The sequence below is a fragment of the Canis lupus genome, chromosome X (assembly GCF_011100685.1).
Source record: "Canis lupus familiaris isolate Mischka breed German Shepherd chromosome X, alternate assembly UU_Cfam_GSD_1.0, whole genome shotgun sequence".
Taxonomy (NCBI): domain Eukaryota; kingdom Metazoa; phylum Chordata; class Mammalia; order Carnivora; family Canidae; genus Canis; species Canis lupus.
Genome location: NC_049260.1, coordinates 46178995 through 46202700, shown reverse-complemented (window position 1 = coordinate 46202700; position 23706 = coordinate 46178995). Strand labels below are relative to the sequence as shown.

At 38.7% G+C, this 23706-nt stretch overlaps 1 protein-coding gene across 3 annotated transcripts in view; it reads left to right on the top strand.

Annotated features, from left to right (window-relative positions):
- FAM120C (family with sequence similarity 120C) overlaps positions 1–23706 on the top strand; it is a 163543-nt gene that overhangs the window by 77912 nt on the left and 61925 nt on the right. For all 3 annotated transcript variants that reach the window (XM_038587517.1, XM_038587516.1, XM_038587518.1), the window contains exon 10: positions 20635–20884. In XM_038587517.1, coding sequence (XP_038443445.1) covers positions 20635–20884 — 250 coding nt within the window. The remainder of the gene's footprint in view (positions 1–20634; positions 20885–23706) is intronic.

The window sequence follows — 23706 nt, the reverse complement described above, 5'->3', positions numbered from 1 at the left end:
GAACAAAAATATAGGTAAAAACAGTAGACTTTGCTTTTCTTGAGTTTTCTAAATTAGGTTTCACAGCTGAAGCAAAAGTATCACTGTTTAATTTGGTTCTCAGTGTCTATAGGGAAAATATGTAAGACAATTCTAAGTGGGGAAGATTAAAGAGATGTAATCAGTGAGGTTTCTATATTTCACTTGAACCAGTGAAATATCAACACCAGCAGACTGTGGTAACTTATGTATACATAATGCAGTGCCTAGAAAATGCAATAGAAAAGCTGTACACAGAGAAATACTCAGAAACACTATAGATAAATCAACATAGAATTTTAAAATAAGGTAATATAACCTATAGGAAGAGAAGAGGAAGAAAGTAGAGCTATGAAAAACAGAACAAACAAAAAAGGATAGACATAAGCCCTAACATATCAATAATTACATCAAATGTGAGTGGTCTAATTACACCAATTAGAATACAGTCATTGACAGACTAGATAAAAATCATGACCCAGTTATATATTGTCTACAAAAATTCACTTCAAATATAAATGATATGTTTGTTGAAAGTAGAATGATAGAAAGTTATATACCATGAAAACATTAATCAAAAAAAATCAGGAATGGAGGTATTAATAGCACATAAAGTAGACTTCAGAGTAAAGCAAAATGCCAGTGATAAAGAGGGATATTATATACTGGTAAAAGGGTCAATATACCAAAAAGACTAGCAATCCTAAATGTGTATCACCAAACCACAGAGCCACAAAATATGTGGTGCAATAACTGAGAAAACTTAAATGAGAAAGATACAAATCCACAATTCTAATCAGAGATTTCAGCTCCCCTTTCAACAGTGAATAGAACAACTAGACAGAAAATCATCGGGAATATAGAACTCAACAACACCATCATTGAATAGGATCTAATTGACTCTTAACATGTCAGGCAACAAGAACAAAATATATATTCTTTTCACATGCCCACAGAACATATACCATGATAGATGATATCCTGGACCATAAAACAAAGCTCAATAAATTTAAGAGAATTAAAATTATACAAAGTATATTCTCAGACCACTATGGAATCAAACTAGAAATCAACAACAGAAAGATAATAGGAAAATCTATAAATACTTGGAAGATAACGAAACACTTTTATATAATCCATGGGTCAAAGAGCAAGTCTCCAGGGAAAAAAGAAAATACGTGAAACTAAATGAAAATAAAAATACAATATATTAGAATCTGTGCTATGGAGCTAAATTGCTGCGAAGGAAATTTATAGTACTAAATGCTCAGATTAGAAAAGGGAAATGTGACTAATCTGTCATCTGAATTTTTACCTCAAGAAACAAGAGGAGGAGAAAGCTAAACCTGCAGCAAAGCAATGTGAAGAAATAATAATAAAGAGCAAAAATCAATGCAATTGAAAACAAAAATAACAGAGCGTAATTAGTAAAACAAAAACCTGGTTCTTTGAAAAGAAAAATAAAATTAGCAAATGTCTAGAAAGTCTGCAAAGAAGAAAATATGGAATACACAAATTACATCAAGACTGAGGCAGGGAATAATACCATAGTACCTACAAATGTCCAAAGGATTATATACGAATACTATAAACAACTCTACACATAAATTTGATGGGTCAGTTTCTCAAAATTACAAACTACCACAACACACCTAACATGAAATAGACAATCCGTATAACCCTGTGAATATTAATATAATTTTAATTTTACCAAAAGAAAATCTGATTCCATTGGTTTCACTGGAGAATCCTACCAAATTTTTAACAAATAATTTTCTTTTTTTTAAAATTAGAGTTCAGATTGCCAACATATAGTATATCACCCAAGCTCATCCCGTCAAGTGCCCCCCCTCGGTGCCTGTCACCCAGTCACCCCAACCCCCCGACGTCTCCCTTCCACTATCCCTGGTTTGTTTCCCAGAGTTAGGTGTCTGTCATGTTCTGTCACCCTCACTGATATTCCCACTCATTTCTCTCCTTTTGACTTTATTCCCTTTCACTATTTTTTATATTCCCCATGAATGAGACCATATAATGTTTGTCCTTCTCCGATTGACTTATTTCACTCAGCATAATACCCTCCAGTTCCATCCACGTCGAAGCAAATGATGGGTATTTGTCTTTCTAATGGCTGAGTAATATTCCAGTCTATACATATACCACATCTTCTTTATCCATTCATCTTTCGATGGACATTGAGGCTCCTTCCAAAGTTTGCCTATTGTGGACATTGCTGATATAACCTTTGGGGTACAGGTGCTGCTATTTTGGTTCTATGTTTCTAGGAATTTACCCATTTCTCCCAGATTGCCTAATATGTTGGCATATAATTGCTCATAATATTCTCTTATAATTGTATTTCTGCAGTGTTGGTTGGGATCTCTCCTTTCATTCATGATTTTATTTATTTGGGTTCTTCCTCTTTTCTTTTTGAAAGAATAGATCACATACTGGGTCACAAATCAGGACTCAAATGGTACAAAAAGACTGAGATCATAGCATGCATATTTTTAGACCACATGCTATGAAACTTGAAGTCAACCATGAGAAAAAAATTGGGAATAACCACGCATACATAGAGTTTAAAGAATATCCTACTAAAGAACGAATGGGTCGACCAGAAAATTACAGAAGAAATTTTTAAAAACACATGGAAGAAAATGAAAAACATGACAGTTCAGAACCTTTGGGATGCAGCAGGTGCAGTCCTAAGAGGGAAGTATATAGCAGTACAGGCCTTCCTCAAGAAATAAGAAAGGTCTTGGGGCACCTGGGTGGCTCAGTCGATTAGGCATCTGCCTTCAGCTCTGGTCATGATCCTGAGGTCCTGGGATTGAGCACCACATGGGGCTCCCTGCTCAGTGGAAAGCTTACTTCTCCCTCCTCCTCTCCCTCTGCCTTCTGCTCCCCCTGTTTGTGTGCTATTTCTCTGTCAAATAAATGAATAAAATCTTAACAAAAATGAAATAAGAAAGTTCTCAAATAGACTACCTAAACTTACACCTAAAGGAGCTGGCAAAAGAGCAGCAAATAAAGCCTAAATCTGGCAGAAAAGAAATAATAAGGTTAGTGCAGGAATCAATGATACAGAAATTAAAAAACAAACAGTAAAACAGATCAATGAAACTAAGAGCTGCTTTTCTGAAAGAATTAACAAGATTGATAAACCCCTAGCCTCTGATGGATATTTAAAATGGTTTTATTTTTCTCTAATAAAAAGCAGCAGCAAACATACCAGTAGGAGTTTCCTGAGCTGTCATGTTTCTCTAGGTGAACACTTTGAAAGTGGGTTGCTGGGGTATGGACATTTGAAATTTCAATACATACTGCCAAGTTGCCTTTCAAAAGCATTATGCCAATTTTCATTCTCATCAGCAGTATTTCTTCATGTTTCCTCAGACTCTAACTTTTAAACTGTTTACCGGTCTGATGGATGGAAAAAAATGGTAACTTATGTTTATTTGTTTTAAATTTTCATTGTATCATTGCTAGTGAAGTTGAATATCATTTCATATGTTTTTTAGCCCATCCTTTATGAACTGCTTGTAAACTTTGTTTAGGTTTTCTTACAGCATTGTCTTTTCCATATTGAGTTGTAGGAGTCATTTCTAGTTCTGGATATTCACCCTTTATCTATTATGCATGTTGCTGATATTATTCCATAATATGTAACATGTTTATGGTTTGTGTTATCATACAGAAGTTTTAAATGTTTGTATAGTGATTTGATTATATCAGCCTTTTTCTTCTGTTGTTTTTTTCTGTTTTGTTTACTATTAGAAGGCCTTTCTTGGGATGCCTGAGTGGCTCAGTGGTTGAGCATCTGCCTTTGGCTCAGGGCGTAGTCCCAGTTTGGGAATCAAGTTCCACATCAGGTTGCCTGTGAGGAGACTGCTTCTTCCTCAGCCTATGTCTCTGCCTCTCTCTGTGTCTCTCATGAATAAATAAATAAAATCTTTTTTCTAAAAAAAGGTCTTTCTTATCCAAGGCAACAACCATTTTCTCTTTTTCTCCTTCTGTTATAGTGCTTTCCATTTATGTCTTTTATCTACCTTAAACTCATTTCCTTCTCAAACCTTTGTGCTTTTCCTATCTAGATACTCTCTTCCCCAGACCTTCCTATGGCTGACACCTTCAGCACTTGGTTCAACTACTTGTTCTTCCAGAAGGCCTTCCCGACTACCCTAACTAAACTGACCACCCACTCTCCATTAATATGTACCTTAGTTCATTACCTTCATTTCTTTTCTTTTTTAAAAAGATTTTATTTATTTATTCATGAGAGACACAGAGACATAGGCAGAGGAAGAAGAAAGCTCCCTGCAGGGAGCCTGATGGGGGACTCTATCCCAGGACCCCGGGATCATGACCTAAGTTGAAGGCCAGACGCTCAACCATTGAGCCACCCAGGTGCCTCGATTTATTTTCTTCATAGATCACCTCTCCAAAGTTATCTATTTGCTGTGTCTCTTTAGATTGTAAACTCCATAAGAGTAGGGATTTTCTCTTGTTCCCAGCTCCTAGAATACTTTTAGAGTTTATTCTAGTGAATTTGACATGATATAGGGGTAAAGTAAGTTTTCCCTAAATGGATAGCTGGTTGTTTCAACACCGACTCCCTTTTTAAAAGAGAATTATTTCAGTCATCCTGTTTTTCTACTTCTACTAAATACTGAGTGAGTCAAGAATGGTTATAATTATTATTCAGTACAGTGATTCTCAATGTTGGTGGTATATTAGGATCATACTTAAAGATGTTTTTAAAATTTAGATATAGAGTATGTATTAGTTTTTTAGGGCTATCATAACAAAGTACCACAAACTGGATAGCATAAAACCATAGAAATTTATTATCTCACTGTTCTGGAGGTGAGAAGTCCAGAATCAAGGTGTTGGCAGGCCATGCTGTTTCTAAAAGCCCTAGCAGAGCATCCTTCCTTTCTTTCTAGCTTTTGGTGGTTGCAATCCTTGACATTCCTTGGCTTGTAGATGTATCACTATGCCTCCACCATCACATGGTGTTCTCCCTGTGTGCCTGAATTTCCCTTTTCTTATGAGGACCCCAATCATTGGATTAAGATCCACCCTATGACCTCATTTTAACATGATTACATCCTCATAGGTGATATTTCTGAATAAGGTTAAAATCACAGGCTCTGGGTGAATGTGAATCTTGGGGACATACTATTCAACCCCCTACAGAGTGTCACATTTTATAAAATCTGCTTCACTAGGTCTGGAGTGGAGGCCTCGTATACTTAATTTTTAAGAGCTTCATTGACTTGAGTTCACCTGAAAGGTAAATATGGGAAAAAAAATAGAACATTTCTAAAAAAAGAAAGAGAGAGAGAAAGAAACAAAACGAAAGTGAGAGAAAACTAGTTCTGTCAGATATTAAAAATACTACAGAAGTAAAATGATTCATACAGTATAGAACAAAAAATGAATTAGATCAATGGAACAAGTAGATTCCACAAGTAGACCCAAATACATAAAGGAATTTAGTTTATGATAAATGTGGCAATTGAAATTAGTGGGGAGAAAAAAGGCTTATTCCATAAATAGTGCTCAGACAACTGGCTATTTGTTGTTGGGGCAGGGGACGGAGTATCCTTACCTTACTCCTTGTACCAAAATATAATTCTAGATGGATCAGAAGTGGAAAAGGAAAAAAAATGAAAACAAAATTCTAGAAGAAAAGATGGATGTACTTAGGAATAGGGAATGCCCCCCCCCCTTTTTTTTTATGATAGTCCACAGAGAGAAGAGAAAGAGGCAGAGACACAGGCAGAAGGAGAAGCAGGCTCCATGCACCGGGAGCCGGACGCGGGACTCGATCCCGGGTCTCCAGGATCATGCCCTGGGACAAAGGCAGGCGCCAAACCGCTGCGCCACCCAGGGATCCCAGGGAATGCCCTTTTAAAGCAGACTCCCAAACCCAGATGCCAATAAAGGAAACTATTGATAGATTTGTGTCATAAAAGTTAAAAGCTTCGTGAGACAAAAATACCATAAACAAATTCAAAAGATCAACAGAGCTGGGAAAACATATTTGCAACATATATGACCAAGGGCTAGTTTCTTTAATTTACAATAAGTTCAGAAAAAAAAAAAATCAACATGAAAAAGGCAAAACCCAATAGGAAAATGAGCTAAAGAATAAGCAAGTAATTTACAAAGGAAAACATATATACATCAATACAGATTTGAAAAGATGTTCAGTCTCATCCATGAGGCATATGAGAAGTATATTTCTTATGTATTATGTAAGAAATATAAATCGAAACAATAAAACTCCATCTTCACCTATCATTTTGGGAAGCATTTAAAGTTTGATTATATGCAGAGCAAGTGAGGATATGAGAAAATAGATACACACTGCTGGTGAGACCATAAGTTGGTGCAGCTTTTTACAGGTACAAATTGGCAATATTTATCAAAATAGAACATGCACATATTCTTTGACTAAGTGGGTGGACTTTGCTAGAGTATTCACAGCAATAGTTTCCTACTTTTTCCTTTCTACCAATTCATGGTTTTTATTTGTGTATCTATTCTTCCCACTCATAGTCCATGTATTATGGGGTAAACTGATTCTAGTATGTCTGGCCACAGACATTATTACTTCAGGGGAGATTTGTAATGTAAGCCAGCCAATTAGGGTGCACCCTGGGAGTCCTGCTCATATGAAAGACTGGATCAGAAGTTTTTGCTGAACTTAAAGGAAGAGACTGTGTCCATGGCCACTGGCAGCCATCTCATGGTTACCTTGCCTACAGCAATGTTTCTCAGCCTTTAGTGTGCATCAGAATTACCTAGTCTGTTAAAACACAAATTGCTTATCTCCATCCTCAGAATTTCAAATTCTGTAGATCTGAGGTAGGAACCAAGAATTCCCTTTTGTAAGAAGTTCCCAGATGCTGCTGAGGCTGCTGGTCCAGGGATTGCACTTAAAAATCTACTTGGATAAAGTAGGGATTGCAGAACATGGAAACTAAAAGAAACTGAGTGGCTCAGTTTCTTTTTTTTCTCAGTGGCTTTTTTTTTAACTTGCTAAACAGAAGCATCTAATCATTATACTCAGTAATCTTGCCATTAAAAATGTACCCTATGGATATCATTGCAGAAGTTCACCAAAACATATGCCCCTGGATGATCATTGCAGCCTTGTTTGTAATAGCTAAAACTGGAAGCAATCAAAGCACTTCTCCATAGGGAACTGATCTGATAAAATCATCCATCTAATGGAATACTATGTAGTATTAGAAATTATGAAAGTCTGCGTATGCTCATAAAGAAATATCTCTAAGATACATTAAGTATAAAAAATTATGATGACTCAGTGGGAGTAATTTATGCTTTTTAAACAAAAGAGTAAACAGATGAATATATGCAGGTATATGCTTAGTTATTTCCTGGAAAGTTAATTACTTCCCGGAAGATTAATTCTAAGAATGGCTATATTTGAGAATGGTTGGGATTGGGGTGGTGCTAGAAGTTTCTGGCATCACTTTGTGCATTTTTATTGTTTTAATTATCTATCTTTAGGTAAATTTTCCTGTTTTAAAAAAAGAAAATGTCATTTGGAGTTATCTGAGCAAGGCATGGGCCAATTTTAGCTTTTTTCTTTGTATTTCTGTATTGAAAATACAACTAATAAATGTTATATTCTTTTTAAAAAAATTAAATCATGAAAAAGTAAATGGAAAATTGAAGACTTCTCAGGTATTCAACCAGACTTGAGTGCCACTGTCATGGTGCATAGGTTATAAACTGGTGGGCACCTCTACCTATCCAGATTAAGCCTCAGCTAGGGAGTTGTTTATTGTACCTTCGTATGCATATGAATCACCTAGGGATCGTTTTAAAATGCAGATTCTGATTGAGTAGATCTGAGGTGGGTCTCAATATTCTGCATTTCTAATAGGCCCCCAAAAGGTGCTACTATTGCTGGACCACTGGTCAAACTTTGATAGCAAGAAAAAAGGAGGTGAAGAGGAGGAAGAAAAAGGAAGCATCTGAGTGGGCTGTGAAGATGGGGAGGAAGGGACAGATATGACACTGCAGCAGAATGATCAGATATGGTGGATGAGGAGAATCTGGGATGATGAGGTTTCTGGCCTGGGTGATGAGGATAGTGGTGACATTAACCAGAAGTAGAGGAATCAAGCTGGAGATAGGAGGAGAAATAGGAAACAATGTAGGATTGGTAGCAAGTCTTCATATTTAAACACAATGAGGTATGCTTTTTTGGGGGGAGTTTGCTGGACTTGCCCAGCAGATCATTTGAACTCATTTGAACTCCTCAGTAGAGTTCAGTTAGAGGTAGATTTGGAAGTCATCTATATAAAGGTAAGAGTTGAAGCCATGGGAAGGGATGAATCTCACCAAGGAGAAAGAATACTGAGAAGATGGCTGAGAATAGAAACTCTAAGAAAGGCTTATTTTAAGAGACAGACTAAGGGAGGAAATGAAGAAGAAATCAGAGAGGCAGTACAGAAGACTAGATATTCCGAAAAAGATTAGATATTCTGAAGAGGACTAGATATTCTGGCCTCCTACAACCAGAGCAACTTGATCCTGCATAAAATACAATTTGTACTGTATTGCTGGATATGTGAATTGGCAACTACTGCATAGTAAACCATCCTCAAACTCAGTGGCTTGAAACCAAATCATTTATTATTGTTTATGAATCTATGGGTTGGCTGCATATCTCTGCTGTTGGACCAGGCTTGGCTGGTCTTGGCTAGGCTTGTGTACTTGTGGTCTGCTGGTGGGTTGGCTGGGGTTAACAGGTCTAGGATGGTCTTGTCTGGTATAGCTGGACAACTGGACAACGGGGTCTCATCTTCCAGAAGGCTAGTCCAGGCTTGTTCTCATGGTAGTTCCAGGGGTTCAAGAGTGAGCGGAAGCATGCAAGCCTTCTTGAGGCCTATGCTAAGAACTGGCATAATTATCACTTCTGCAAAAGTCTATATAGGCCAAAACAAAACCTAGTCCAGATTTGAAGGGTGGAGAAACCTATCCATCTCTTAGTGGGAGGAGCTGTAGAAAGTATAGATACAGGAAGATGTGAACAAGTATGGCCATTTTTGTATTCAATTAATCATGCTGGATTTGTCAGAAGTAAAAGGAGTCTTTAGAGGACAAGCAAACAAACAAATAAATCTATGATAATGACAGTTAACAAATCTCAGTGAGCTGGCTGCGGGAACGGAGCACTTGAGAAAACTTCCAAAAATGGAATAGCAGTATATCCTTGGAAATTTGAGGTGTTGTTACTGGATGGAACAAGGAAAGGTTGCTGGTTAGGTAGGAAAACAAACAAATAGACACCTGCCACAGAATCTAAGAGTCTAGCATTTTTCATTGGAAAATTCTACAAATACTTTATTTTTTATTTTTATGTTTTAGATGTTATTTACTCACGAGAGACACAGAGAGAGGCAGAGACATAGGCAGAGGGAAGAGAAGCAGGTTCCATGCAGGGAGCCTTATGTGGGACTCGATCCCGGAACTCCGGGATCCTGCCCTGAGCTGATGGCAGACAACCAGAGCCACCCAGGTGTCCCTCTACAAATACATTAAATTAACAATGAACAGTTTTGGTCTTTCTGGTCCTAGAAACTAGTATGCTCATGGGCCGACTTTAGAGTTTGAACTGAGACTCAAAACCAGTATGCCAACCATGTCTTCTTAATGTACTGAAGGTATTTTCACTTCCTAATGGAAGCTTTTTAAAATTTATTTTATTTTTATTTTTTTAAAAGATTTTATTTAGCCATCCATTAGAGTCACACACACAGAGAGAGAGGCAGAGACACAGGCAGAGGGAGAAGCAGGCTCCATGCAGGGAGCCCGACACGGGACTCGATCCCAGGTCTCCAGGATCATGCCCTGGGCTGAAGGCGGCGCTAAACCGCTGAGCCACCCGGGCTGCCCTCCATTAGCTTTTTTTAAAATCAGAGTTCAATTTTCAACATGTAGCATATCAGCCACTGCTCATCCCATCAAGTTCCCCCCTCAGTGCCTGTCACCCATTCACCCCAACCCCCCACCCACCTCCCTTTCCACTACCCCTTATTCGTTTCCCAGAGTTAGGAGTCTCTCATGTTCTGTCACCCTCACTGATATTTCCCACTCATTTTCTCTCCTTTCCCCTTTATTCCCTTTCACTATTTTTTATATTCCCCAAAGGAATGAGACCATATAATGCTTGTCCTTCTCTGACTGACTTGCCTCACTCAGCATAATACCCTCCAGTTCCATCCATGTTGAAGCAAATGGTGGGTATCTGTCATTTCTAATGGCTGAGTAGTATTCCATTGTATACACACACCACATCATCTTTATCCATTCATCTTTCGATGGACACTGAGGCTCCTTGCACAGTTTGGCTATTGTGGACATTGCTGCTATAAACATTGGGGTGCAGGTGTCCTGACGTTTCACTGCCTCTGTATGTTTGGGGTAAATCCCCAGCAGTACAATTGCTGGGTCGTAGGGCAGGTCTATTTTTAACTCTTTGAGGAACCTCCACACAGTTTTCCAGAGTGGCTGCACCAGTTCACATTCCCACCAGCAGTGCAAGAGGGTTCCCCTTTCTCCACATCCTCTCCAACATTTGTTGTTTCCCGTCTTGTTACTTTTCCCCATTCTCACTGGTGTGAGGTGGTATCTCATTGTGGTTTTGATTTGTATTTCCCTGATGGCAAATGATGCGGAGCATTTTCTCATGTGTTTGTTGGCCATGTCTGTGTCTTCCTCTGTGAGATTTCTGTTCAGGTCTTTTGCCCATTTCATGATTGGATTGTTTATATCTTTGCTGTAGAGTTTAATAAGTTCTTTATAGGTCTTGGATACTAGCCCTTTATCTGATATGTCATTTGCAAATATCTTCTCCCATTCTGTAGGTTGTCTTTTAGTTTGTTGACTGTTTCTTTGGCTGTGCAGAAGCTTTTTATCTTGAAGACCCAATAATTCATTTTTACTTTTGTTACCCTTGCCTTCATAGGTGTATCGGGCAAGAAGTTCCTGTGGCCAAGTTCAAATAGGGTGTTGCCTGTGTTCTCTTCTAGGATTTTGACGGATTCTTGTTTCACATTTAGATCTTTCATCTGGGGATCCCTGGGTGGCCCAGCGGTTTAGTGTCTGTCTTCGGCCCAGGGCGTGATCCTGGGGTCCCAGGATCAAGTCACGCATTGGGCTCCCTGCGTGGAGCCTGCTTCTCCCTCTGCCTGTGGCTCTGCCTCTCTCTGTGTCTCACATGAATAAATAAATAAAATCTTTTTTAAAAAAGGATCTTTCATCCATTTTGAGTTTATCTTTGTGAATGGTGTAAGAGAATGGTCTAGTTTCATTCTTCTGCATGTGGCTGTCCAATTTTCCCAGCACCATTTATTGAAGAGACTGTCCTTCTTCCAGTGGATAGTCTTTCCTGCTTTGTTGAATATTAGTTGACCATAGAGTGAGGTCCCATTTCTATATTCTCTATTCTGTTCCATTGATCTATGTGTCTACTTTTGTGCCAGTACCACACTGTCTTGATGACCACAGCTTTGTGGTACAACCTGAAATCTGTCATTGTGATGCCCCCGGCTCTCGTTTTCTTTTTCAATATTCCCCTGGCTATTCAGGGTCTTTTCTGATTCCACACAAATCTTAAGATGATTTGTTCCACTCTCTGAAGAAAGTCCATGGTATTCTGATAGGGATTGCATTAAATGTGTAAATTGCCCTGGGTAGCATTGACATTTTCACAATATTAATTCTTCCAATCAATGAGCGTGGAATATTTTTCCATCTCTTTGGGTCTTCCTCCATTTCTTTCAGAAGTGTTCTGTAGTTTTTAGGGAATAGATCCTTTACCTCTGTGGTTAGGTTTATTCCTAGGTATTTTATGCTATTTGGTGCAATTGTAAATGGGAATGACTCCTTAATTTCTCTCTCTTCAGTCTCATTGTTAGTGTATAGAAATGCCACTGATTTCTGGACATTGATTTTGTATCCTGCCACACTGCCGAATTGCTGTATGAGTTCTAGCAATCTTGGAGTGGAGTCTTTTGGGTTTTTTATGTACAGTATCATGTCATCTGCAAAGAGGGAGAGTTTGACTTCTTCTTTGCCAACTTGAATGCCTTTTGTTTCTTTTTGTTGCCTGATTGCTGAGACTAGGACTTCTAGTCCTATGTTGAATAGAAGTGGTGAAAGTAGACATCCGTGTCGTGTTCCTGATCTTAGGAGAATGGCACCCAGTGTTTCCCCATTGAGAATGATATTGGCTGTGGGCTTTTCATTGATGGCTTTTAAGATGCTGAGGAATGTTCCCTCTATCCCTACACTCTTCAGAGTTTTGATCAGGCCTGGATGCTGTCAAATGCTTTCTCTGCATCTATTGAGAAGATCCTATGGTTCTTGTTTTTTCTCTTGTGGATATGATCTATCACGTTGATTGCTTTGCGAGTGTTGAGCAAGCCTTGCATCCCGGGGATAAATCCCACTTGTGGTCATGGTGAATAATCTTCTTAATGTATTGTTGGATCCTATTGGCTAGTATCTTCTTGAGAATGTTTGCATCTGTGTTCATCAGGGATATTGGTCTATAATTCTCCTTTTTGGTGGGGTCTTTGTCTGGTTTTGGAAGTAAGGTGATGCTGGTCTCATAGAACGAGTTTGGAAGTATTCCATCCCTTTCTATCTTTCAGAACACCTTTAGTAGAATCAGTATTGTTTCTTCTTTAAACATTTGATAGAATTCCCCTGCAAACCCATCTGGCCCTGGACTTTTGTGTCTTGAGAGATTTTTGATGACTGCATCAGTTTCCTCCCTGGTTATTGTCCTGTTCATGTTTTATATTTCTTCCTGGTCCAGTTTTGGTAGTTTGTGGTTTTCCAGAAATGTGTTCATTTCTTCTAGAATGCCTAATGTATTGGTGCACAGCTGCTCATAATATGCTTTTAAAATAGTTTGTATTTCCTTGGTATTGGTGGCGATCTCTCCTTTCTCATTCATGATTTTATTAATTTGAGTCTTTTCTCTTTTGTTTTTAATAAGGCTGGCTAATGGTTTATCTATCTTATTAATTCTTTCAAAGAACCAACTCCTGGTTTTGCTGATCTGTTCCACAGTTCTTCTGGTCTCGATTTCATTGAGTTCTGCTTGATTCTTTATTAACTCTCTTCTTCTGCTGGGTGTAGGTCTTATTTGCTTAACTTTCTCCAGTTCCTTTAGGTGCAAGGTTAGCTTTCTATTTGAGTTTTTTCCAGTTTTTTGAGGGATGCTTGTTTTGCGATATATTTCCCCCTTAGGACTGCTTTTGCTGTATCCCAGAGATTTTGAATGGTTGTATCTTCATTCTCATTAGTTTCCATGAATCTTTCTAATTCCTCTCTAATTTCCTGGTTGACCCTTTGATCTTTTAACAGGATGCTCTTTAACCTCCACGTGTTTGAATTTCTTCCAAATTTCTTCTTGTGATTGAGTTCAAGTTTCAAAGCGTTATGGGCTGAAAATATGCAGGGGACAATCCCAATCTTTTGGTATCGGTTGAGACCTGATATGTGACCCAGTATGTGGTCTCTTCTGGAGAAAGTTCCATGTGCACTTGAGAAGAATGTGTATTCAGTTGCGTTTGGATGTAAATTTCTGTAAATATCTGTGAAATCCATCTGGTCACAGTGTATCATTGAAAGCTCTTGTTTTTTGGAGATGTTGTTTTTAGAAGGTATGTCATTTGCAAAAAGTGCCGTGTTGAAGTCTCCCAGTATTAGTGTGTTTTTAGCTAAGTATGTCTTTACTTTGCTTATTTTTTTAAAATTTTTTTTAAATTTATGATAGTCACACAGAGAGAGAGAGAGAGAGGCAGAGACACAGGCAGAGGGAGAAGCAGGCTCCATGCACTGGGAGCCCGACGTGGAATTCGATCCGGGGTCTCCAGGATCGCGCCCTGGGCCAAAGGCAGGCGCTAAACCGCTGCGCCACCCAGGGATCCCTTTACTTTGCTTATTAATTGATTGATATACTTCGCAGCTCCCACATTAGGGGCATAAAGATTCATGATTGTTAGGTCCTCGTGTTGGATAGATCCTTTAAGTATGATATAGTGTCCCTCTTCATCTCTTACTACAGTCTTTGGGATAAACTTTAATTTATGTGATATGAGGATTGCCACCCCTGCTTTCTTTTGAGGACCATTTGAATGGTTAATGTTTCTCCAACCTTTCATTTTCAGGCTGTAGGTGTCCTTATGTCTAAAATGGGTCTCTTGTCGACAGCAAATAGGTCCAGTCTGAAACTCTGCGCCTTTTGATGGGATCATTAAGCCTATTCACGTTCAGAGTTACTATTGAAAGATATGAATTTAGTGTCATCGTGATACCTATTCAGTCCCTGTTTTTGTTGGTTATTTCTTTGGGCTTCCACTTTCTTTTACAGAGTCCCCCTTAATATTTCTTGCAGAGCTGGTTTGGAGGTCACATATTCTTTCAGTTTCTGCCTATCTTGGAAGTTCTTTATCTCTCCTTCTATTCTGAATGAGAGCCTTGCTGGATAGAGTATTCTTGGCTGCATGTTCTTCTTTAGGACCCTGAATATATCCTGCCAGGCCTTCCTGGCCTGCCAGGTCTCTGTGGAGAGGTCTGCTGTTAACCTAATACTTCTCCCCATGTAAGTTAGGGATCTCTTGTCTCTTGCTGCTTTAAGGATCTTTTCTTTATCTTTGGAATTTACAAGTTTCACTATTAAATGTTGGGGTGTTTTACAGTTTTTATTGATTTTAGGAGGGGAGCTCTCGATCTCCTCGATCTGAATACCTGTTTCCCTCCCGAAATTAGGGAAATTCTCAGCTATGATTTGTTCTGGTCCTCTGTCCCTCTCGGCGCCCTCTGGAACCCCAATTAAACGTAGATTTTTCCTTCTGAGGCTGTCATTTATTTCCCTTAACCTTTCCTCGTGATCTTTTAATTGTTTTTCACTTTTTTCCTCAGCTTCCTTCCTTGCCATCAACTTGTATGTCACTCACTCGTTCTTCTGCCTCACTAACCCTCGTCATTAGGAGATCCAGTTTGGATTGTATCTCATTTAATTGATTTTTAATTTCGGTCTGATTAGGTCTAAATTCTGAAGTCATGAAGTCTCTTGCATCCTTTATGCTTTTTTCCGGAGCCACCAGTAGCTTTATAATTGTGCTTCTGAATTGGCTTTCTGACATCGAAGTGTAATCCAAATTTTGTAACTCTGTGGGAGAGAGTACTGTTTCTGATTCTTTCTTTTGTGATGAGTTCTTTCTAGGCATTTTGCTCAGTGCACAGTGGCTAAAAATAAGTTGTACTGGCAAAACGAAGGAGACAAAAAGGAGAGAAAAGAAAAGGGGAAAAAAAACCCCAAAGATCAAAAAACAAAAACAAAACAACAAGGAAGGGTGTCCTTCCCTTTTATATATTGTAAATCCCTCGACTTCCCCTGCAGCTTTCCAGCGCTGCTTGGTCAAGAACTTGTGCTTCCTCTGTCCTTCCAGCTGGTCTTCTTTGGGAGGGCCCTCTGTCTGATTCTCAGCTGTGTGCACCTGGGGGAGCTGCCCTGACCCCTTCCAGGTGTATTGCTCAGTTGGAGCGGTTTATCCTGTGTGGCCCCTGTTCCCTGACACTCAGGCAACAGGTGACACCAGGAAGAACAACAATAGTGGCGGGGCCAGATCTCCAGTCCTGGAGTCAGCTCCCACAGTAACTACTCCAGTCTCCCAGTCTGTAGGGGCTTGGATGCTCCGGGGCAGGGGGCACTAATCTGAACAGCCAGGGCCCCCGGGTGGCAGGAGCATCCTCTCTGTCCTGTGCCCCTCCGGCCTCCCTCCTTTCCCTGTGAGAGCCCAGGATCCCAGGCTGTGTCCCCCGGGGCCCTGGGATCCGGGGCCTGCGGCCCTGGAATTGCACTCCCAGGACATGCAGCCCCCTCCACGTGAAGCCGCCGCCTGAGCTGCTGCCTAAGCTTCTCTGAGGCGCCGCTGGCATGCACTCTAGCCCTTTACCAAGCTTGGCCTGCAGCGTGTGGCGAGCTCTCCCTGGGGTGCACTTCCTCTGTTAGTGATTCGGGGAACCTGGAGGCTCCACTGCCCCTCCTGGGTTCCTGCCAGAGTTCCCTGCGAGTGCCTTTCTGTCTGGGAAGATTGTAAAAGTTCCTGCTTCTCCGGGACTGGGCTTTCCTGTCTTGGAGGCTCATGTCCCCCGGCCTTAGCCGGGCTCTTCGTGGGGCCCCTCCCCCTCAATATTCTTTTTAATTTTTTTTTCCATCTTCCTACCTTGTTAGAAGCTGAACTCTTCTCTCTGTAGCATTCCAGCTGTTCTCTCTTTACGTCTCAGGTCGAATTCATAGGTTTTCCGGATGATTTGAAAGTTACCTCGGCAAGTTGGTGGGGACAGGTGACTTGGGGATCCTACTCTTCGGCCATCTTGCCTCTCCCCCAACAAATAATTTTCAAATCCCTATGTTATACACCTAAAATAATAATGTAACATTGTATGTTGGTTATATTTCAGTAATAAAATTTTTTAAGTATTTTATTTATTAATGAGAGACACAGAGGCAGGATATAGGCAGAGGGAGAAGCAGACTCCCTTTTGGGAGCCTGATGCGGGACTCGGTCCCAGGACCCCAGGATCCTGACCTGAGCCAAAGGCAGACAGTCAACCACTGAGCCACCGAGGCACCCTCAATAGTAAATTTTTAAAAAGATTTTATTTATCTATTCATGAGAGACAGAAAGAGATGCAGAGACAGAAGCAGGCTACACGCAGGGATCCTGACGTGGGACTCCATCCCAGGTCTCCAGGATCATTCCCTGGGCCAGAGGGAGGTGCTAAGCCGCTCAGCCACCTGGGCTTCCTAATAGTAAATTTTTAAAAAAATTTAATGTAATCTCTACACCCAGCATGGGACTTGTACTCGCAACCTTACAATCAAGAGTCGGATGCTCTTCTGTCTAAGCCAGCCAGGCAGCCCTCCATAATATGTTTTTTTAAAAAAGAATACATAGAGTCTGTTGCATAAATCTTAATTTCCAACAATGCTTTGCATAGTCAGACACTTATTATGGACAATATATTTTTTAAAATTGCCATCAGTTCTGCATAAATCTTTTTCAGTAAATAGGAGAGAACACTTGCCAATTCATTCTATGAAGTCGGTATTACCCCAGTACTAAAACCAGGTAAAGACAATATATAAAAACTGTATTTCAGACCGGTATCCTTCATCAACATAGATGTAAGTATTCTTAACAAGATATTCATCAGTAGAATTCAACAATATATAAAATAATTACATACCATAGCCCAGTAGGGTTTATTACATCTTGCAAGACTGGTTCATTATTTGAAAAATCAGTCTTTGCAATCCACCACATAAACAGGATAAAGAAAAAAAAGATAATTATCGTTATCTCTATGGATGCAGAAAAATATTTAACAAAATTGAACAATGCATGATTTAAAAAACCTCTCAGAAGATTAGGAATAGAGGAGAATTCCTTCAACTTCATAAAGAACATCTACAAAAACTATACAGCTAACATTACACTTAATGGTGAAAGACTAAGTGTTTTTTTTCCTAAATCAGGAGCAAGACCAGTTATGCTCTCCCTTCTGCTCTGCAGCATAGTACTGGAACTTCTATCCAGCATAGAAAGGCAAGAAAATGATATAAAGCGCATACAGATCAGAAAGGAAGAAGTGAAACTGTCCCTAGTTGTAGATGACATAGTCTGTAGAAAATCACAATCTACAACAAAATTCCTAGTACTGATAAGTGAGTTCATCTAGGTTGTAGGATACACAATAAATATACAGAAATTAATTATATTTCTATATACTGACAATGAATTGGAGGAACTGACATAAAAAAACAAAATGCCATTTATAATTCCTCCAAAGAAAATGAAATAGTTAGGTATAAATTTCACAAATGATGTTCAAGATCTATATGCTGAAAATTATAAAATACTGATGAAAGAAATCAGTGATGGACTACATAAATGGAGAGACAAAGACCTCCATGAATTAGAAAGTTCAACATGGTAAAATGTTAATTCTCTCCAAATTGGTAAAGAAGTTTAACACAATTCTTCTTTATATCCCAGCAGAATTCTTTGTAGATATATACAAGATTATTTTTTATTTATATATATATGAATAATATATCTAATTATCTAATTTATATATTACATATATAATCTTATATATAATCTTATATAATATAAATATAATCATATATATATGGAAAGAGAAAGGAACTAGAAAAGCTAAAACATTTTTGGAAAGGAATCAGTTGGAAGCAATCACTTTACTTTGATTTTTAAAACTTACTGTGTAGCTATAATAATTAAGACTGTGTGGTATTAGTAGTGGAACAGATATAAAGAGCAGTAGAACAGAATAGAGAAACCATAAATAGCCCATACAAGTGCAGCCAACATTTTTGACAGTGCTGCAGAAGTACTTTGTTAGAGGAAAGATAGTCCTTTTAACAAATGGTAGTAGATTAATTGGACATGCATAGGTGAACAAGTACCACACATCTAGATTACTATCTAAAATATATGAAGAACTCTCAGAACTGAACATTATGAAAACAGTCCAATTAGAAGATCAGCAAAAGACTGCAGACATTTCCCTGAAGAAATTATATATGTGGCAAATAAAGACATGAAAAGATGTTTAACATCATTACCCATTAAAGAATTGCAAATTCAAATCACAATGAGATATAACTAACTATATGCCTATCAGAATGGCTAAAATGAAGAATGGTGATAACACTGCATGCTGGATTGGATGTGGAGAAACTAGATCGCCCACAAATTGCTGGTAGAATATAAAATGGTACCATCACTCTAGAAAATAATTTGGCATTTCCTTTCAAAACTCAAAATAGACTTATTGTGCAACCTAGCACTTACACTTTTGGGCATTTATCCCAGGGAAATGACTTATTTTCATGTAGGAACTTATAAATAAATATTCATAGTAGCTTTTAGTCATAATAGCTCCAAACTGGAAACAACCCAAATGTCCTTCATTTTCTTAAAAGGTTTTTTTTTTATTTATGAGAGACAGAGAGGCGCAGAGACACTGGCAGAGGGAGAAGCAGGCTCCATGCAGGGAGCCCAACATGGGACTCGATCCCGGGTCTCCAGGATCAGGCTCTGGGCTGAAGGCGGCGCTAAACCGCTGAGCCATCCAGGCTACCCCCAAATGTCCTTCAAAAGATGAATGGTTAAACTGTGGTACGTCCATACCATGGAGTAGTACTTGGCAAAGAAGGGTATTGATATATACAACATGGATGAATCTTAATGGCATTATGCCAAGTGCAAATGCAAATCTCAGAAGGTTGCATACTGTATGATTCCGTTTATATAACAATCTCAAGTTGACAAAATTGTAGGGATTGGGAACAGATTAGTGGTTGCCAGGGATTAGGGATGGTGCTGAGGGTGTTGGGTGTGACCATGAAAGGGGTAACATAAGGGAGATCTTTGTGGTAATTGAATAGTTCTGTATCTCAATTGCAGTGGTGGTTATACAAATCTACACATGATTATAGAACTATACACACAATTATACCTATGTCAACCTCCTGGCTTTTATATTATAATTGTTTTAAATATGACCATTGGGGGAAACTGGGTAAAGTGTACACAGGACCCTCTCTCAACTATCTTTGCAACTCCCTGTGGATCTATAATTATTTCAAATCAAAAAGTTTGTTAAAAAGAACACTCTCACTATTGTGGAGCATGCATATGAGGTAGACCAGATATGATGAAGGCAGGGACAGCAGTCTGAAGACTCTTGTCAGGTAAAAGTAATGAGATCTGAACCTCTGCAATATTTGTTGTGATGAAGAAAAGAGAACAGATATAAAGGATAATAAAGTAATCGAATCAGCAGGACCTTGGAAATACGCAGATGTGTAGTTGGTGAAGGAAAGTACGGACTCCTGGAAGATGACTTCCAGGTCTTGGGTAATTGAGTAGATGCTAGGCGTCTTAAGTAAAAGAGGCCATATTAAGAGCCTGAGATATACTAGAAGTAGACAGAAGCCATGTTTTCCTTGTCTGTTAAACCTTCAAAAATCTAAAAGATGTTGGTTTTTTGAGAATTTGGAGAAATTTAAAAAAATCTTTTGGAGTGTCCCATAGTCTGTTATGAAGCCAGATATTTATATAATTCTTCCTTGGACTTCTTTCCTTGCTAGCTTGCTTTCCTTGCTGGTACATTTACTTAAATGAGTTTCAATGTGATTAATGTGACTTTGAGCCTTTATTTCTTCATCTGAAAATTGAGCACTATGTTTTGTGATAACATAGTTATAATGCTTCTCTCTCAGGATTAGAATTCTGAGAAGTAAATGAGATTTACATTTATATGTAAAATATTCAATACATATCAAGTATCTAATAAGTGCTTACTACTCCTACTGTTACTACTGCTAACAATAAAAATTATGGTAACAAAAAATAAAAAGATGTTGAAATGTGACAGATCTTGTCAGTTATGGCCAGTTGCAGAAATGCTCAGAAATTTTCTAGAGCCTGTTTTTCCTCAATTTCTGTTTTCTAGTTCCTTCAGTGATCCTCAAAGAGTGGTCTGCGTATAAAGGGAAGTCACCTCAAACCCCTGAGCTGGTGTCTGCACTAACATTTCGGGAATGGACTTGCCCAAACCTCAAGAAGCTCTGGCTAGGCAAAGCAGTTGAGGACAAGAACAGAAGGATGAGGGCCTTCCTGGCCTGTATGAAGTCAGATACACCCAGCATGCTCAATCCAGCTAATGTCCCAACCCATCTGCTGCTCATGTGCTGTGTACTCCGGTAAGCGATGTGATACAGCCAGTTCATTTCTCTTTTACTTTTTTCACTTTTCCTTTAAACATATGTTTTTATAGTGTTTTGGGACAGGGAGGTTTTTGTTTTATGTGTAGCTTAGAATTCAGAAACACTGAAATTGATCACTGTGGCAGTCTCCTCAGTTTATGATCCTCTCTCATCATCAGTTCATGATCTATGTGAACTTTTTTTAAAGATCTTATTTATTCATGAGAGAGACACAGAGAGAGGCAGAGATATAGGGAGAGGAGAAGCAGGCTCCCCTCAGGGAGCCCAATGTGGGACTCCATCCCAGGACCCCGGGATCATGCCCTGAGCCTAAGGCAGATGCTCAACCACTAAGCCACCCAGGCATCCCTCTATGTGAACTTTTATATTTGGTTTTATGTTTGGTTTTTGTGCCCTTCAGTCTTTATTCATGATCTAATTCCCTTCTCTTCCTGTAGTTATCCACTCTGGGGTATTTGGTGTGTGTCCTTCCAAGCCATTTTCTGTGTATTTATTTAAACATATGTGTATCCATACACAGTCTGTAGGGTTGTTTGTGTAGATTTTTTTCCAGTTTTTTAACATGAAAGGTGCTGACATCTCATTCTATTCCGTATTTTTTTCGCTCTGTTATTTTTGGCATTTGTCCATATTTATACATGGTTCATTCCTCAAGACTGCTGGATTATGTTCCATCAAATAGTAATTCCACAGTATTTTATTTATTGATATCCAGTTCTTGGGTGTTACAAACAGTGTTGCAGGAAATATCTTCATAGATGTCTTTGTTTTTTGTGTGTTCCTGTGTCAGTTTATCTGAAGTGTATACTCAGTAGAATTCATGGATCCTATGAAATATGCATATAGGCTTTTCACCACATATTGCCAAGTTGCTCTAGATCACATCTGTACTAATTTATAGTCTTGTGAACAATGCATAAGGGTTTCTATTTCTTCATAGTATCACCAGTACTGATATCATATAACTTCTTAATTTTTGCCAGTCCAGTGGGGTTGAGGTAGTTTCAAAAAGTTATTTGTTTATTTAAGAGAGTGATGGAAGAGGGATAGAGGGAGAGAGAATGTGAAGCAAATTCTGCACTGGGTGCAGAGCCCAACAGAGGATTGGATCTCACAACTGCGAGATCGTGATATGAGCCAAAACCAAGAGTCAAAACACCTAACCGGCTGAACCACCCAGGCACCTCTCAAGTAGTATCTTTTATTTTACTTTGCATTTCTTTGACTACAGATGAGGTGAGCTTCCACTTTATACATATTAGCCATTTGTTTTCTCATTCTCTGCAGTGCCTATCTATTTTATCTTGCAAGTTTTCTTTTAGGTAACTTGTCTTTCTTGCTGATCACAGAAGTTTCTTATCAAATGTGTATGTATATACATGCATATATCATTGATATATGCATCAATGATAGCAAAAATCATTTCTATATCTGTGTGTATATCAAATATTTTCCAGTCACTGTTTTTTAAAACTATGTACAATATATTTTTTTAACAAAAGTGTTCATTTTCACCAGCTTTTTTATTGTTATGACTTCATATACATAGAAAAGTTGGAAAAATAGTATGGTGAACACTAATATGACCGCCACTTAGAGTCTGTAAGTCATATTTTACTATACTTACTTTATCCTATATAACTATCCATCTCTAGCCAGCCATTTACCCATCCTTTTGGATGCATTTCCAAATAAGTTGCAGACATCAGTGTATTTCACCCCAACTAAGAAATATTTAAGTTTGGTTTTGTTATACCCTTTAAATTGTGCCCGTGTGGTGTGTGCTTTTAAAATCTTATTTAATAGGGATCCCTGGGTGGCTCAGCGGTTTGGTGCCTGCCTTCAGCCTGGGGCGTGATCCTGGAGTCCCGGGATCGAGTCCCATGTTGGGCTCCTTGCATGGAGCCTGCTTCTCCCTCTGCCTGTGTCTCTGCCTCTCTCTCTCTGTCTCTCTCACGAATAAATGAATAAAATCTTTAAAAAATCTTATTTAATAAACTCCTCCCTACCCTTAGGTCATAAAGATACTTTTCTACATTGTTTTAATAGTTTTATAATGGTGACTTTATGTCAGGTCTTAAATATAGTAGCTGTTTATTCTGTATATGCTGTAAGAAAGGATCTGATTTTATTTTCTTGAAATAATAAGTTAGTTTTCCCAACTCCATTTATTAAATGATCTCTTCAAACCCCATGATGTATATTACCACCTTTCTTATGTGCCAAGTTCCTATATATACACGAATACATTGCTGGTATCATTTTTTTCCATTGCTTATTTGATCTCTGACTAGGATCACATTGTTTCAATTGTTCTAGGCTCTTAATTTGTCTTAATATCAGGTTGGGCAAATCTCCACTCTGTACTTTTCTTGTGTCAGACATGTACTATTTTTTAATCATGTGATCTTTATCCTTCAACATATAATTTAGAATTAGTCCAGTTTCCACAAAATCTTGTTGGAATTTTTTGGTCCATGAATTGAATTTATAGATGAATTTTGGGAGAGTTGACATCTTTATCATGCTAAGTGCTCCCATCCAGAGATCATAGTTTACCTTTCCCTTTATTTAGGGCTCTTTCTTTATGTCTTAGTAGAGTTAGGTTTTTTCCCATGGAGTTCTTGTGCATTTTAAAATCCTAGGTATTGGGGATCCCTGAATGGCTCAATGGTTAAACGCCTGGAGACCCAGGATTGAGTCCCACGTCTGGCTCCCTACGTGGAGCCTGCTTCTCCCTCTGCCTGTGTCTCTGCCTCTCTCTCTCTGTGTGTCTCTCATGAATAAATAAATAAAAT